The sequence below is a fragment of the Perognathus longimembris genome, chromosome 11, assembly GCF_023159225.1.
Source record: "Perognathus longimembris pacificus isolate PPM17 chromosome 11, ASM2315922v1, whole genome shotgun sequence".
Taxonomy (NCBI): domain Eukaryota; kingdom Metazoa; phylum Chordata; class Mammalia; order Rodentia; family Heteromyidae; genus Perognathus; species Perognathus longimembris.
In genome coordinates this window covers 36636717-36649238 of record NC_063171.1, presented here as the reverse complement: position 1 = coordinate 36649238, position 12522 = coordinate 36636717, and the positions used below count along the sequence as shown (strand labels likewise).

The 12522-nt window shown below is 37.6% G+C and overlaps 1 protein-coding gene across 2 annotated transcripts in view; it reads right to left on the bottom strand.

Moving 5' to 3' along the window:
• Nucleotides 1–12522, bottom strand: part of Copa (COPI coat complex subunit alpha) — a 49094-nt gene that overhangs the window by 34891 nt on the left and 1681 nt on the right. For both annotated transcript variants that reach the window (XR_007212488.1, XM_048356617.1), the window contains exons 2-7: nt 10905–11018; nt 10640–10713; nt 9575–9655; nt 8223–8299; nt 6791–6900; nt 1610–1719 (exon numbers count right to left, since the gene is read on the bottom strand). Coding sequence is in view for 1 of the 2 variants with exons in the window: in XM_048356617.1 (XP_048212574.1) it covers nt 1610–1719; nt 6791–6900; nt 8223–8299; nt 9575–9655; nt 10640–10713; nt 10905–11018 (566 nt within the window). In the remaining variant the exon portion in view is untranslated. The remainder of the gene's footprint in view (nt 1–1609; nt 1720–6790; nt 6901–8222; nt 8300–9574; nt 9656–10639; nt 10714–10904; nt 11019–12522) is intronic.

The window sequence follows — 12522 nt, the reverse complement described above, 5'->3', positions numbered from 1 at the left end:
GCTCAGGGCCTAAGCACTGTCCCTGGCTGCTTCTTCTTTTTTTTTTCTTTTGAACATTTGAACATTTGAATTACTATGTCAATCTACCTATCATCACTCTAAATTTTCATGAACATTTCAAAATGTTTCTACACTAAAATTTGACTTCAGTTACTTTTAGGATATGCTTACATCTTACTTCTCTAAATACTTATTAACATCTCAGCAGTATATACAGATCTACACTGTGCCAAGGGTCAGTGGTTCACCCCTGTAATCCTAGCTCCTCAGGAGGCTGAGATTTGAAGAACGCAGTTTGAAGCCAGCCAGAGCAGAAAAGTCTGTGAGACTCTTATCTCCATTTAACCACCAGAAAGCCAGAAGTGGCATTGTGGCTCAAAGTGGTAGAATGCTAGCTTTGAGCAAAAAAGCTGAGTTCAAAAACAAGAAAACAACAAAAACTACTTTGTAAATTAATGTAAAAATTATCCAAGAATGATATGATGAAATCTTCAGACCAAAAATCTTACGAATTGCTGATTTTAAAGATATCCTAAACTGTACTACATAGCTGTACCTCATATTATGACAAAATCTTGGCTAAGATAGTTTTGATTTAGGCATATTTCTAGCAGATAACATGGTATACTAATCATTACAAATACATGGATTTTGGAGTTAAAACAGACCACATTTTTTCAATATTTTTAACATTATGATTAAGTAGTTGTACAAAGGGGTTACAATTTCACAAGTCAGGTTATAAATACAATGCTCTTGTTCAATGTTACCCCCTTCCTTTGTTCTCCTGTTTCCGCTCTCAAGTTACATAGTTAATTTTTACAAAATATATATTGAATATAATGACTGCATTTTCTCACCCTTCCTCCATCCAAACAGATTCAATTTAAAATCCTAGTCTTTCCATTTAGTAGATACATATGGATATTGGTAAAGTGCTTAATTTCACTAAATCTCAATATTATTTTGAACTTAATAAAAGCTACTTCAGTAGAGTTGTAAGGATTAGATTTTTAATTTACAGAAAATTGTTATTTTCCCTTATGCATTTCTATTTTCATACTATGAACAAGTTTCTCATACAAGGTTGCTTTTCAGTAACTTCAGTAAGTATCTCCCTACTGTTCCCTTATAGGAAGCTTGGGTTCTGCTTCAGGATGGGGACGGTGATGAAGCCTATGCTTTCTTCTTTGTCCCCACTGGATTTATAAGGTCACTAGACTCTCTGAGATGATATATAATTTTCATTTCTCTATTGGCCTGGCTACAACTCATGCTTCAAACACAATTCTTTTTTTTTCTTTTTTTTTGCCAGTCCTGGGCCTTGAACTAAGGGCCTGAGCACTGTCCCTGGCTTCTTCTTGCTCAAGGCTAGCACTCTACCACTTGAGCCACAGTGCCACTTCTAGCTTTTTCTGTATATGTGGTGCAAAGGCATCCAACCCAGGGCTTCATACATGCTAGACAAGCACTCTACCACTAGGCCACATTCCCAGCCCTCAAACACTATTCTTAAGAAATATTTATTGCAGGAATGAAATAATGAACAGCATGTTGAGATTTACTCCAGAAGACAGCCCATACCCAGCCACAAACTATAGATAAGTACCTCTAGTACATGTTTCACAACTGCATCTGTAGTTCCAAAAAGATCAACCCCTGTTATTCCTCTTACATCCGACTCCACTGCTCCAGGAGACAAATTTTTTTTTCTCAGACCTTTGAAGGAATAAGGAATGGGATAAAAGATGCAAGCATAATGTTATCAAAAAGAGTATAGTACCAGAAGTACAGAAAGATAAGGTGATGGACCAAAATCAGATGAAAAAGAGGGAAAAAAGAAAAGAGATTGAAAAAAAAAAAGAAAAGAAAAGAGGCTAAAGAACAAGAACTCCTACCTACATTGTTTCCTCCTTTAATACTCAACAGATGCACTACTGGAAACCATAGACAAATTCCTGATACAACTAACTTAGTCTCTCATCAAGAGCTGTCTAATCCATACAAATGTCCACTTTTTATTCTTAAATGTTCTTGAAATGTGGCCTCCAATGATACCAGACCTGACAGCACAAAACAGCTATCTGGTTTGGAATATACTATTAAAAATATTATGAAAAAGGGTATTATGCAAAAAGTGAACCCATATCTTGATTTTGGACCATATAAAGGATAATTAAACTACCACATCTTTTCAAGTTATTGCTTAAAAGCTCAGTTATAGATATGACCACAGGTATTTTACCATCAAAACCTTGGAAGCTGGATTCAATGGGAAACCAGGATAAGAAGGGTCTTATAAAAGGACCTCACATCTATGGCTCTTCTAGACTTATCTTTTGAAAAGCTATTTGTATTAAAGCCAGACCAAAATTATTCAGCAAAACTATCATCTTATGTTCTGGGATGGGTATAGGTTGGGGAAGAAGTGGACTAGTAGGAGGGGGCTGTGTTAACAATGGGTGTGAATGAATCAATGAGGATGAATATGGCAGAAGTAGCTTGTTTTTGAGTATGAAAAGAAAACAATGAAACATGTTGAAGAGAGGTTGATTAGGATACACTGCATACATGTGTGGAAATGAGACTATGAAATACCCCTTTGTATGCTAATAAAAATGTTTTTAAAAAAGAAGAAAAACCAAAATCTACTATCTATCTATGAAAATAGAACGGACACTAAAAATCCTGTCAAATTTGTGTGTGTGTGCTGGTCTGGAGCTTAAACTCAGGGCCTTATACTCTTGCCTGGCTTTTTTGCTCATGGCTGGTTTTCCATGTCTTCAACCATGTCTCTACTTCCTGAAATCCTATCTTTTGAATTATCTGGGGGAGTAAGTGAAGGATGAAATTTCCTAGCACTTGTAAAAATTTTTAAAGATATAGGGCTGGGAATATGGCCTAGTGGCAAGAGCACTTGCCTCGTATACATGAAACCCTGGGTTTGATTCCCCAGCACCACATATATAGAAAATGGCCAGAAGTGGCGCTGTGGCTCAAGTGGCAGAGTGCTAGCTAGCCTTGAGCAAAAAGAAGCCTGGGACAGTGCCCAGGACTGGCAAAAAATAAATAAATAAATAAATTTAAGATAGATTGTTTGCATATGATTTATATACTTGAACGATAAGGTAGCCTACAATTGAAAATAAAAGAAACATAACTTGGCCTTTGGATGGAAATACGAAAAATCAAGTTTAATGATTGTATTTATATCCTCACTGTTTTGTTGCTGTTGTTGTTAGTCATAGGGCTTGAACTCAGGGTCTGGATACTGTCCCTGAGTTTTTCTGCTCAAGGCTAGCACTCTACCACTTTAAGCCACAGTTCCACTTCTGGTATTCTAGTGGTTGACTAGAGGTAAGAGTCTCATGGACTTTCCTGCCCAGACTGGCTTCCAATCACAATCTTCAGATCCCAGCCTCCTGAGTAGCTAGGATTACAGGAATGAGCCACCAGTGCCCGATTTATTGTTTTAAAATATCTATTGTTTTAATATATCTCTTCTATGAAAATTAGCACCTAGATATCAGCAACATTTAAAATTGCCACAAAAGATTTAATTATCTTGTCCTCTATTTAAGATGAGCATTTGGCTAATAGGTATAGAGACATAAAGTTGATGCTTTTAAAAAAATACACTATTCCCAGGCTTCATAAATACATTATCACAAGGCTCCCTTCTTTCACTTATTTCTCTTGTCCTTTTAATAGGATCTGTCAACTTTTTCTAATGAGTCTAGTGTATAAAACAAATTCAAAGAAAGATACAAAGACAGACAGCTGTGAAGAACTTCACCTCCAATAAGCTTCAACGAACACATTAGAAAGAAAGCTGTATGACAGAATGGAAGCCTTTGTTGCACTTGCCTGTAATGATCCAGGAATAAGGGAAGGGTGAAACACACAGATGAATAGTGACAGGCAGTGAAAAGATACTTAAGAGGAGAAATATTTGAGCCTTCCACAAACCACTCAGTAGGACTGAACGACAGATGGAAAATTTCTATAGCAGCTACCCAAATCCAGAGGGAGAAGAGAACACTCTCAGAATGGACCAGTTTATGCACGACTCCCAAAGGGAACCAGAGGAAGCAGTAAAGAAAGGAGGATGAAGACAGGATTTGGCAGCATATTAATACTTTTTTTAGTGGTCCAAACAGTAAGCCTGAATTACATGGGCTTGACATGCAAAGATGTAAGCATGTTAAAAGAATTTAACTGACAGTTTACCTGGAAGCTCAAGCTAAAAAAAAGTAACTTCTTGTCTACTGCTAAGTTGTAAATATATTCCCTTTTAGATAAGGAGGTTTTTACCAGGCTAGCAAAAAAGAATTAAGCTATGCTAAGCTATCTCTTGATAGCTTTTCCAATAAGAGTTTCTGCATTCTCTTGGTACTTACCTATGAGCTTAAGAGTATCTCTCAAAAAGAGACAGTCCAAATAATCAGAATTGTCACAAGTTCTCTGTATAAAGTTACTCATTCCTCTTATTCAGTGGTAACTTTTCTCCCTCAGAAGTATTAGCACTGGGGGTTGGAATGTGGCTTAGTGGTAGAGTGCTTGCCTAACATGCATGGTGCTCTGGGTTTGATTCCTCAGTACCACATAAGCAGAAAAAAGCTGGAAGTAGCACTGTGGCTCAAGTGGTAGAGTGTTAACCTCGAGCAAAAGAAGCTCAGAGACAGTGCCCAGGCCCTGAATTCAAGCCCCAGGACTGGCCAAAAAAAAAAAAAAAAAAATTAGCAATGGTCCTAACAAATCTAAAAGTTAATTCCTCTTCCTATGTTGATACTTATTTGAACCAAAGCAAAAAAGAACCTACTGAAAAGTATGCTGCTTTCTAGGATAGAATAGAGTGAAAGTGTAACCCAAAAGCTCCTTCCATTGGTTAAAAACCAAAGCATTAAAAAGAAAAAAGAAAAAAAAAACAAAACCCAAGCATATCCATCCACTCTGGTTAAGGGGTTACTTGGAGGCAAGAGTTGTGACTAGAGAAAAACATTTAAAATGGTAAAGAGAGCATTAACATTAATACAGCAAGTTAGCATAAATTCTATTACATATGTAAAGTATAACAATTGTAATCTTATTACATAGCAGTAATCCATGCGATTCACACATTCAAAAGCAAGTATAAACTCATTGGAGTTACTCCTCTCCTTCTCTTCTGATTTAGGCCTTTAATTTTGATGCAAGAGGTGAAGGAAAATATTTCTTTTCTTTTTTCTTCTTTTCCAGTACAGGGCCTCACAACTGCTAGGCAGGTGGTGTAGTATCACTTGAGTCATGTCTCTGGCTCATTGGGCATTTCATCATCAAAAACAAAAATCCAAACACCTGCTTGCTCCTAATTTTTAAAAATTAGCTAAGTTCTCAAATTTCCCAGGTTGCTATAGTTAGACTGCAAGGAACATGCTGTCTCAATCCAGTGTTCTGGGAAAGAATTAAGCCTTAATACCTGAGAATGTCTGTTTAGATATGAAACAAAAGGACACTTTTAAGGTAGGAATGACTGTATTCCATTCCTGGAAGAAATGATTAAATGGTCAAAGAACTTTTTGTGTCACTCAATTTTCTCACAGAATTTGGAATGAGACTCTTCTAAACAACTGTCCCCATCCACTGAACAATATATGAGTCAGGCTCCTATATCCTAAGACAAGGAGGGTACTTTGAATGTGTGCATAGTGAAAACCCATGGAAGCCACAGCGAGGTTACTGGAGGAGTTAATGCTAAGCCCCCTGGGATTGCAGTGAGGAGGGCACAGGCTCATAGTCTGTACTGAGCTCCTCCTGTTGGCATCGCTGGTCCCATCTGGGTGCACTTCCAAAATCCTAGTCAGTCTGACGAAAAACTGCAATGGCAAAGCCCTACTGCAATTTAGTTGTTCAATGCAGAAAAGTAACTCCTTTATTACTACAAAGAACAAGGCAAAGACCTAAAAGGGAATTTCCTTTTTTAGAATGAAACACAATTTTGGAGCTAAGTCACTGAGTTTTCAGAGAACTCAATCTCCAGTAATTTCTAAGGCAACAACAGAGATAACACAGTAAGTGAACAGTAGATGTAAGTGAGCAGAGAACCACATCATTTAGTTTCTTTCTCTATTCTGACACAAAGCTCTCCCATCTCATAGGCAGTCTCTTCTCTAACTCCAAATTCTCTGATTAGCAACTTAAGATTTCTCTATACAGCTCTAAATATTTTAAATCCTTATCTCAAAATCATATACATAGTGAGCTATAAAAGGAAAATTATTCAAATTACTTACAATCTATAAACTATTTCTGGTCTTAGATGTCTGCCTATGAAATAGTATTCTAGACACAAGTCACCAACTTGGTTCACTCCAAGCTTTGTACCCCAAAAGAAATCTAATAGAAAGATCTTTCACATTTCTAAATAGGGTGACAGTATCAAAAGTCCTGGTTCTCTGCATTAGTCTATCCTCAAAATTTCTTTTTCTAAAGGTATATTCTTCCTTATTTGAAGATATGGAAAGCTGATTCTTAATCAAGCTTTCCAGAAATATATCAATTTTACTGAAAACAGGGTTAAACTAAAAAGTTAAAATTTACTCTAATTTTCTAGAGTAATCACTTTTCATAGAAAATACTTCTAATAATAAGATCTACCAAAGCAGATTCCACACCCTCAGAAGCCAAGATGCTATTTTATGGGAATTAAATATTCTAAACTTTTCCTGTTTTAAGCCAACTAGCTCACTATTTTAAGCAATTGCAGTTTCATGCCAGACATGACTAGTTTCTCTGAACTTGGGCAGCTCACCAGAAATATCCCAAACGCGTACAGTCTGGTCCAGGCTAGCTGATACAACCAAGTCTTCGGAGGGGTGGAACTGAGCACACATTACATAATGATTGTGGCCCGTTAACACACTGCAGGGAAAAAAAAAACACAAGATAATATTAAATGACAAGTAGAAATCAACTGACAACTAGGGTTTCAACTCAGTGCCTTTTTTGCTAGGCACCTGAGTCATGCCCCCAGCTCTTTTTGCTTTATTTTTTGTTTTTTTTGACAGTCCTGGGGCTTGAACTCAGGGCTTGAGCACTATCCCTGGCTTCTTTTTGCTCAAGGCTATCACTCTACCACTTGAGCCACAGCGCCACTTTTGGCTTTTTCTATATATGTGGTGCTGAGGAATCGAACCCAGGGCTTCATGTATAAGAGGCAAGCACTTTACCACTAGGCCAGATTCCAGCCCCTGCTTTATTTTTTTTAGATAAGATCTTTGGGGGGAGGGGGCTGTAGGGGGTGATCTGGGCCTGGCCTCCATTTATAGCCTCTCATGATTACAGGCATGCACCACCACATCCAGCTTATTTGTTGAGATAAGATCTCCTTACCTTAATATGTGTATATATATATATAATTATATATAGTTATTATTATGTTTAAGTAGTTATACAAAGGTGTTTCAAGTCAACAAATTAGATTGTCTCATTAATTTTTTTTTCTTTCCAGGCTAGCCTTGAACTGTGATCCTCCCAATCTCCACTTCTCAAGTGTAGGTGCTATTACAGGTCTTGGTCACTGCCACCCATCCACCTTACTTTATATTCATTAGATACTTACCCAATTATACTTCTATGGAGGCAAAGGTAAGTTATCCTAACAATTCTGAACTAATAGGCCACTTGGTTTGGAAATAAAGTTCTCTTCTTGACTCTATTTTAGTATTTAAATATTAATTTCAGGAAAACTGGGATTACATAGCTCTACTTTAAGGTTAAAGACATTAAACTATGAAAATAAATAGAATGTTGGTAATTTATACTGGAAATCTGATAAGATTTTAGAGGAGTGTCCTCAAAGGATACCCATTTAAAATTTTCCAAAGGTCTTCATATAAAGTTCTAGTAGAGTTCCAGCACCAATACAAAGACTCATTATCTATACCTGATTCAGGATTCATGGGAACAGAACTGAAAAGCAACTAAAAGTTCATGTTCTAAAAGCCTTGGTATATGGCCTTATTTCTTTGACAAATTATTGGGAAATCTAGAACTATACACTATTTAATGAGACTATCTCTCCATTTATTATTCTATATTTAAAAGCACACCACAAACATAGTCAGCAATTAATAAGTACAGCCCATTTGGGAAGTGAGATGATTGTTCTAGAAGCCAATTATTAAAAAAAAAAGAAAAATAGGAAGAATCAAAAGTCTTTGAGGCTCTGCCTCCTGCTTTACCAGACACAGGTTCTAGATTGCCAGTTCCACACTCGAATGGTCTGATCATCCGAGGCACTCAGAATCCATGGATACTCCTGAAAGATATTTCAGACAAAGTCAGTCAATATTAAACAAATGTCAGCTGAGTCCTAGTGGCTTATGTCTATAATCCTTACTACTCAGGGGTCTGAGATCAGAGAGAGAATCAAGGTTCAAAAGTAGCCTGGACCAAAAAGTCTTTAACACTCTATCTACAATTAACCAGTAGAAACCCATGGTTGGAGAAGTGGTTCCAATGGAAGAGCACCAGCTTTGAGAAAGCAAGTGGAGTGAGCATAATTCCTGAGTTCAAGTCCTAGTATATAAGTCCAAACGAACATTAAACAATTATATTCTGTCAAGCTCACCAAACTATTTTCCTGTTTTGTCTACTTCAGCTATATTAGCAAAGGAGTTGTTGGTTCTGATAACAGGCCAACTGTTGTCTCAGTCTACTACCCTACCAGCTTTACTCCACTTGGGCTCTTTCCTCTATGAGAGTCAAGAACAGAAGCCAGAAACAGGCATAGTAGCCAGAGACGGGCATAGTAAACTCATAGGCAGACAGTAAGACAGTATTATATTTAGGTTTACGTATTTACATATTTATATTTTAATCAATCTCATGAATTAAAATCCATGAATTAAGCTCCTTTCCCTTTAAATCTAGGATGGGAATACTGTATTATTATTATTATTATTATTTTTTTTTTTTGCCAATTCTGGGGCTTGAACTCAGGGCCTGAGCACTGTCCCTGGCTTCTCTTTGCTCAAGGCTAACACTCAATCACTTGAGCCACAGTGCCATTTCTGGCCTTTTCTGTTTACATGGTGCAGAGGAATTGAACCCAGGGCTTTATACATGCACAGGCAAGCACTCTACTGCTAAGTCATATTTTCAGCTCCCCCCTTTTTTTTAATGGTACTGGGGTTTGAACTTTTGAATTCAGACAGTGAATGCAGCTAAGGAAACAGATTCCAAAATCAGACATAATACTCTAAAATGTTTATTAGCTATCAAAATAGCTTGACCTTTCAGGTATACCTACTACTTACTAATAATGACCCACACAGAATATATCTACAAATTTTTGCTTGGTAGCTCAAAAAACATAAAATGAAAATTCCTTCTTTCCCTACAAAGAAACAATGATTTCCTCATACAGCCTACTGAACCCAATTAAGTGAAATTCAGTATAGTACTGAGAGCTTCCTTTAGCAGAAGGAAACAAAGCAGAAAAGTAAACACCCCACAGATCCCAGGAGGGTCATACCAAAAACATAACTTGCTACCAAAGCATGGGTAACTAAGAGTCATCTTGACTACTTACATGATGAAAAAATGTGGTTCGGATATAATCCAAGTGTCCAAGCAATGTGAAGAGACAGCGTCGAAGCTTGTAATTCCAAACCTGCAAAGACAGAAATCCAACTAAGAAACAGTATATAAGGATCTTAGGCTTTTAAAAAGCTCAGATTTTTCAATGAGCAACTTTGAGTTTATATATTGGCAACCTAAATGTTACTTTTCAGTAACATCATTCTGACCACTTTCTTTTCCCCAAATTCTCTTCTTCTTTGGCATCATAGAGGTTTCTGCTTCTCTTTGGTTTACTTCCAGCCTCTCACATCACTCCTTCCTACTGCAATTCTACTTCCCCTCTGTCTCAAATGACTATTCTTTTTTTCTTTTCTTTTTATTATTTGCCAGTCCTGGGGCTTGAACTCAGGGTCTGAGCACTGTTCCTGGCTGCATTTTGTTCAAGGCTAGCACTCTACCATTTAAGCCACAGCGCCACTTCTGGCCTTCTCTATATATGTGGTGCTGAGGAATGGAATCCAGGGTTTCATGTATGCTAGGCAAGCATTCTACCACTGAGCCACATTTCCAAACCCTTCATATCTGTATGAAAGTCTGAGAATTCCTAAGTATTGCAAACTGATACTTATCTGGCCCCTCTCAACTTCTGCTTTTTCTCTCACTTTCCTCTAAGTGTTATCCCTATAAAATGATAGGGGCTTTTCAACTGTATGCCCATTTCTGCACCTGGGCTATCCTTTCTTATTTTACTATGAATATCTAATATAATACCCACCAAGTTGTACATGCTATTATTATTTGAGTATGTATTTACATTCTGATATAGAATAAGAGCTCCTTGAGAAATCACGAGCTTTTGAATTTCCAGAAATGGAAAGTGTCTGTGTATACTTACATAGTAAGTGTCTGTGAATATTTATACAGTAAGTATTCAACACATATTTGTTGGATAATGTTGTTAAAAAGCCTCAACTCTGAATGAATGAGGTGTCCTGTCTTTCAGTCCCTTCCATAATTCCTAAACCTTACCACATCCTTGTGTTTTTTGCTCCTAATTATGATAGACCCCTTGTACCTTAATCTTATAGTCATCTCCTCCAGAGACAAACAGTGGCTGCTGTTTATGGAAGTCAATGCCTCGCACTGGACCTTGGAAGAGAAAGCAAGCAACACACGATACAGAGTTATTCTTTCTAAGGTGATTCATAGGATTTTTCAGTTTTATCTCTTTCACATGCTTTAATCTTAAAGGAGTCATGTTAAACAAATAGGAAGATAATCTGTCCTAGGAGACAATAAACACCCCACCTCATTTAACACCCCCCTAGAAACTATCTTACCATCATGTTCATCAAACTTGTCAATGAGGGTGCACATTCGATAGTCCCATAACTGTATTACTCCATTATGTAAGCTGGTCAGGATCCATGGTCTTTTGGGGTGAAAACTGAGCCCTGAGAGTGAAACAAAACAAAACCAGAAAGTGATACTGTGAATTAAAACTAATTAAGGCTCCCAATGTCACTGTCAACTGTAATTTTTAAATTTTAAATTTTAAATTTTAAAACTGCATGAGCCTGGCACAGTGGCTTACACCACAAAGGTGGATTATACCTGCAATCCAAGCTACTCAGGAGGCTGAGATCTGAGGATCAAGGTTCAAAGACAGCCTGGGCAAGAAAGTCCATGACATTCTTTTCTTTTCTTTTTTTTTGGCCAGTCATGGGCCTTGGACTCAGGGCCTGAGCACTGTCCCTGGCTTCTTTTTGCTCAAGGCTAGCCCTCTGCCACTTGACCCATAGCGCCACTTCTGGCCGTTTTCTATGTATGTGGTGCTGGGGAATCGAACCTAGGGCTTCATGTACATGAGGCAAGCACTCTTGCCACTAGGCCATATTCCCAGCCTTCCATGACATTCTTATGTCCAACTAACCAACAGAAACTGGAAGCAGCACTGTGACTCAAGAGGTAAAGCGCTAGCCTTGAGCTAAAGAGCTCAGGGATAGCTCCCAGGCCCAAAGTTCAAGCCCAATGACTGACCAACAACAACAACAACAAAAAAGCTATAATTACATAGATTGATTTCCATTCAATATACTTGATGACTTTTCACTGGATACAGAATGTAAAATTTATACTGTTCGGTACTAGGCTTGTATCATATTCCTTTAAATGTGTGGCCTTTGTTCTAGAATGCAGTTAAGTTACTTAAGAGTCTGTTGATTGGTCTGATACTTGTTTTAAGTTTTGTTACAGTGGGATGACAGCAGCAGCCCTTATTCTAGATCTAATTTAGAACCACTATTACTGTAATACCCATCTGAGGGGTTTATAGGATGCTTTCACAGCATTTTGTTGTTGTTGTTTTGTTTTGTTTTGCCAGTCCCAGAGCTTGAACTCAGGGCCTGGGCACCGAGCTTCTTTGGCTCAAGGCTAGCACTCTACTACTTGAGCCACAGTACCACTTCCAGCCTTTTCTGTTTATGTGGTACTGAGGAATCGAACCGAGGGCTTCATGCATGCTAGGCAAACACACTACAACTAAGCCACGTTCCCAATCTCCACTGCAGCTTTTTCAGGAAAACAAACACTGACTACTATAAGTAAGGATGCTCATCTGCACTATCTCAGTATCCAGTAATTCCAATGGACTTTATTGCCTGCTTGGGAATAAATATTTGAAGCTTGGAGCCCCAATAAAGTCTGAAACTGATAATTGTCACAAAAGATACTGGATGCTCTGTATTAGATTTGAACTTCAGATAACAACAAATAACTTTTCACTAATATTTAGAGGGCAAATGACTTAGATTGTAGTAACCTTTCTCATTTTGATGAGAAAAGCAGAGAAAGTCTACTGAGGCCTAGAGGAAAAATACATCTGAAATATGTAGGAAGATCAGCAATAATGAAGTGATTTGGAACTTATTCTTTGGAATCTAGTGGTTTGCTTTGGAA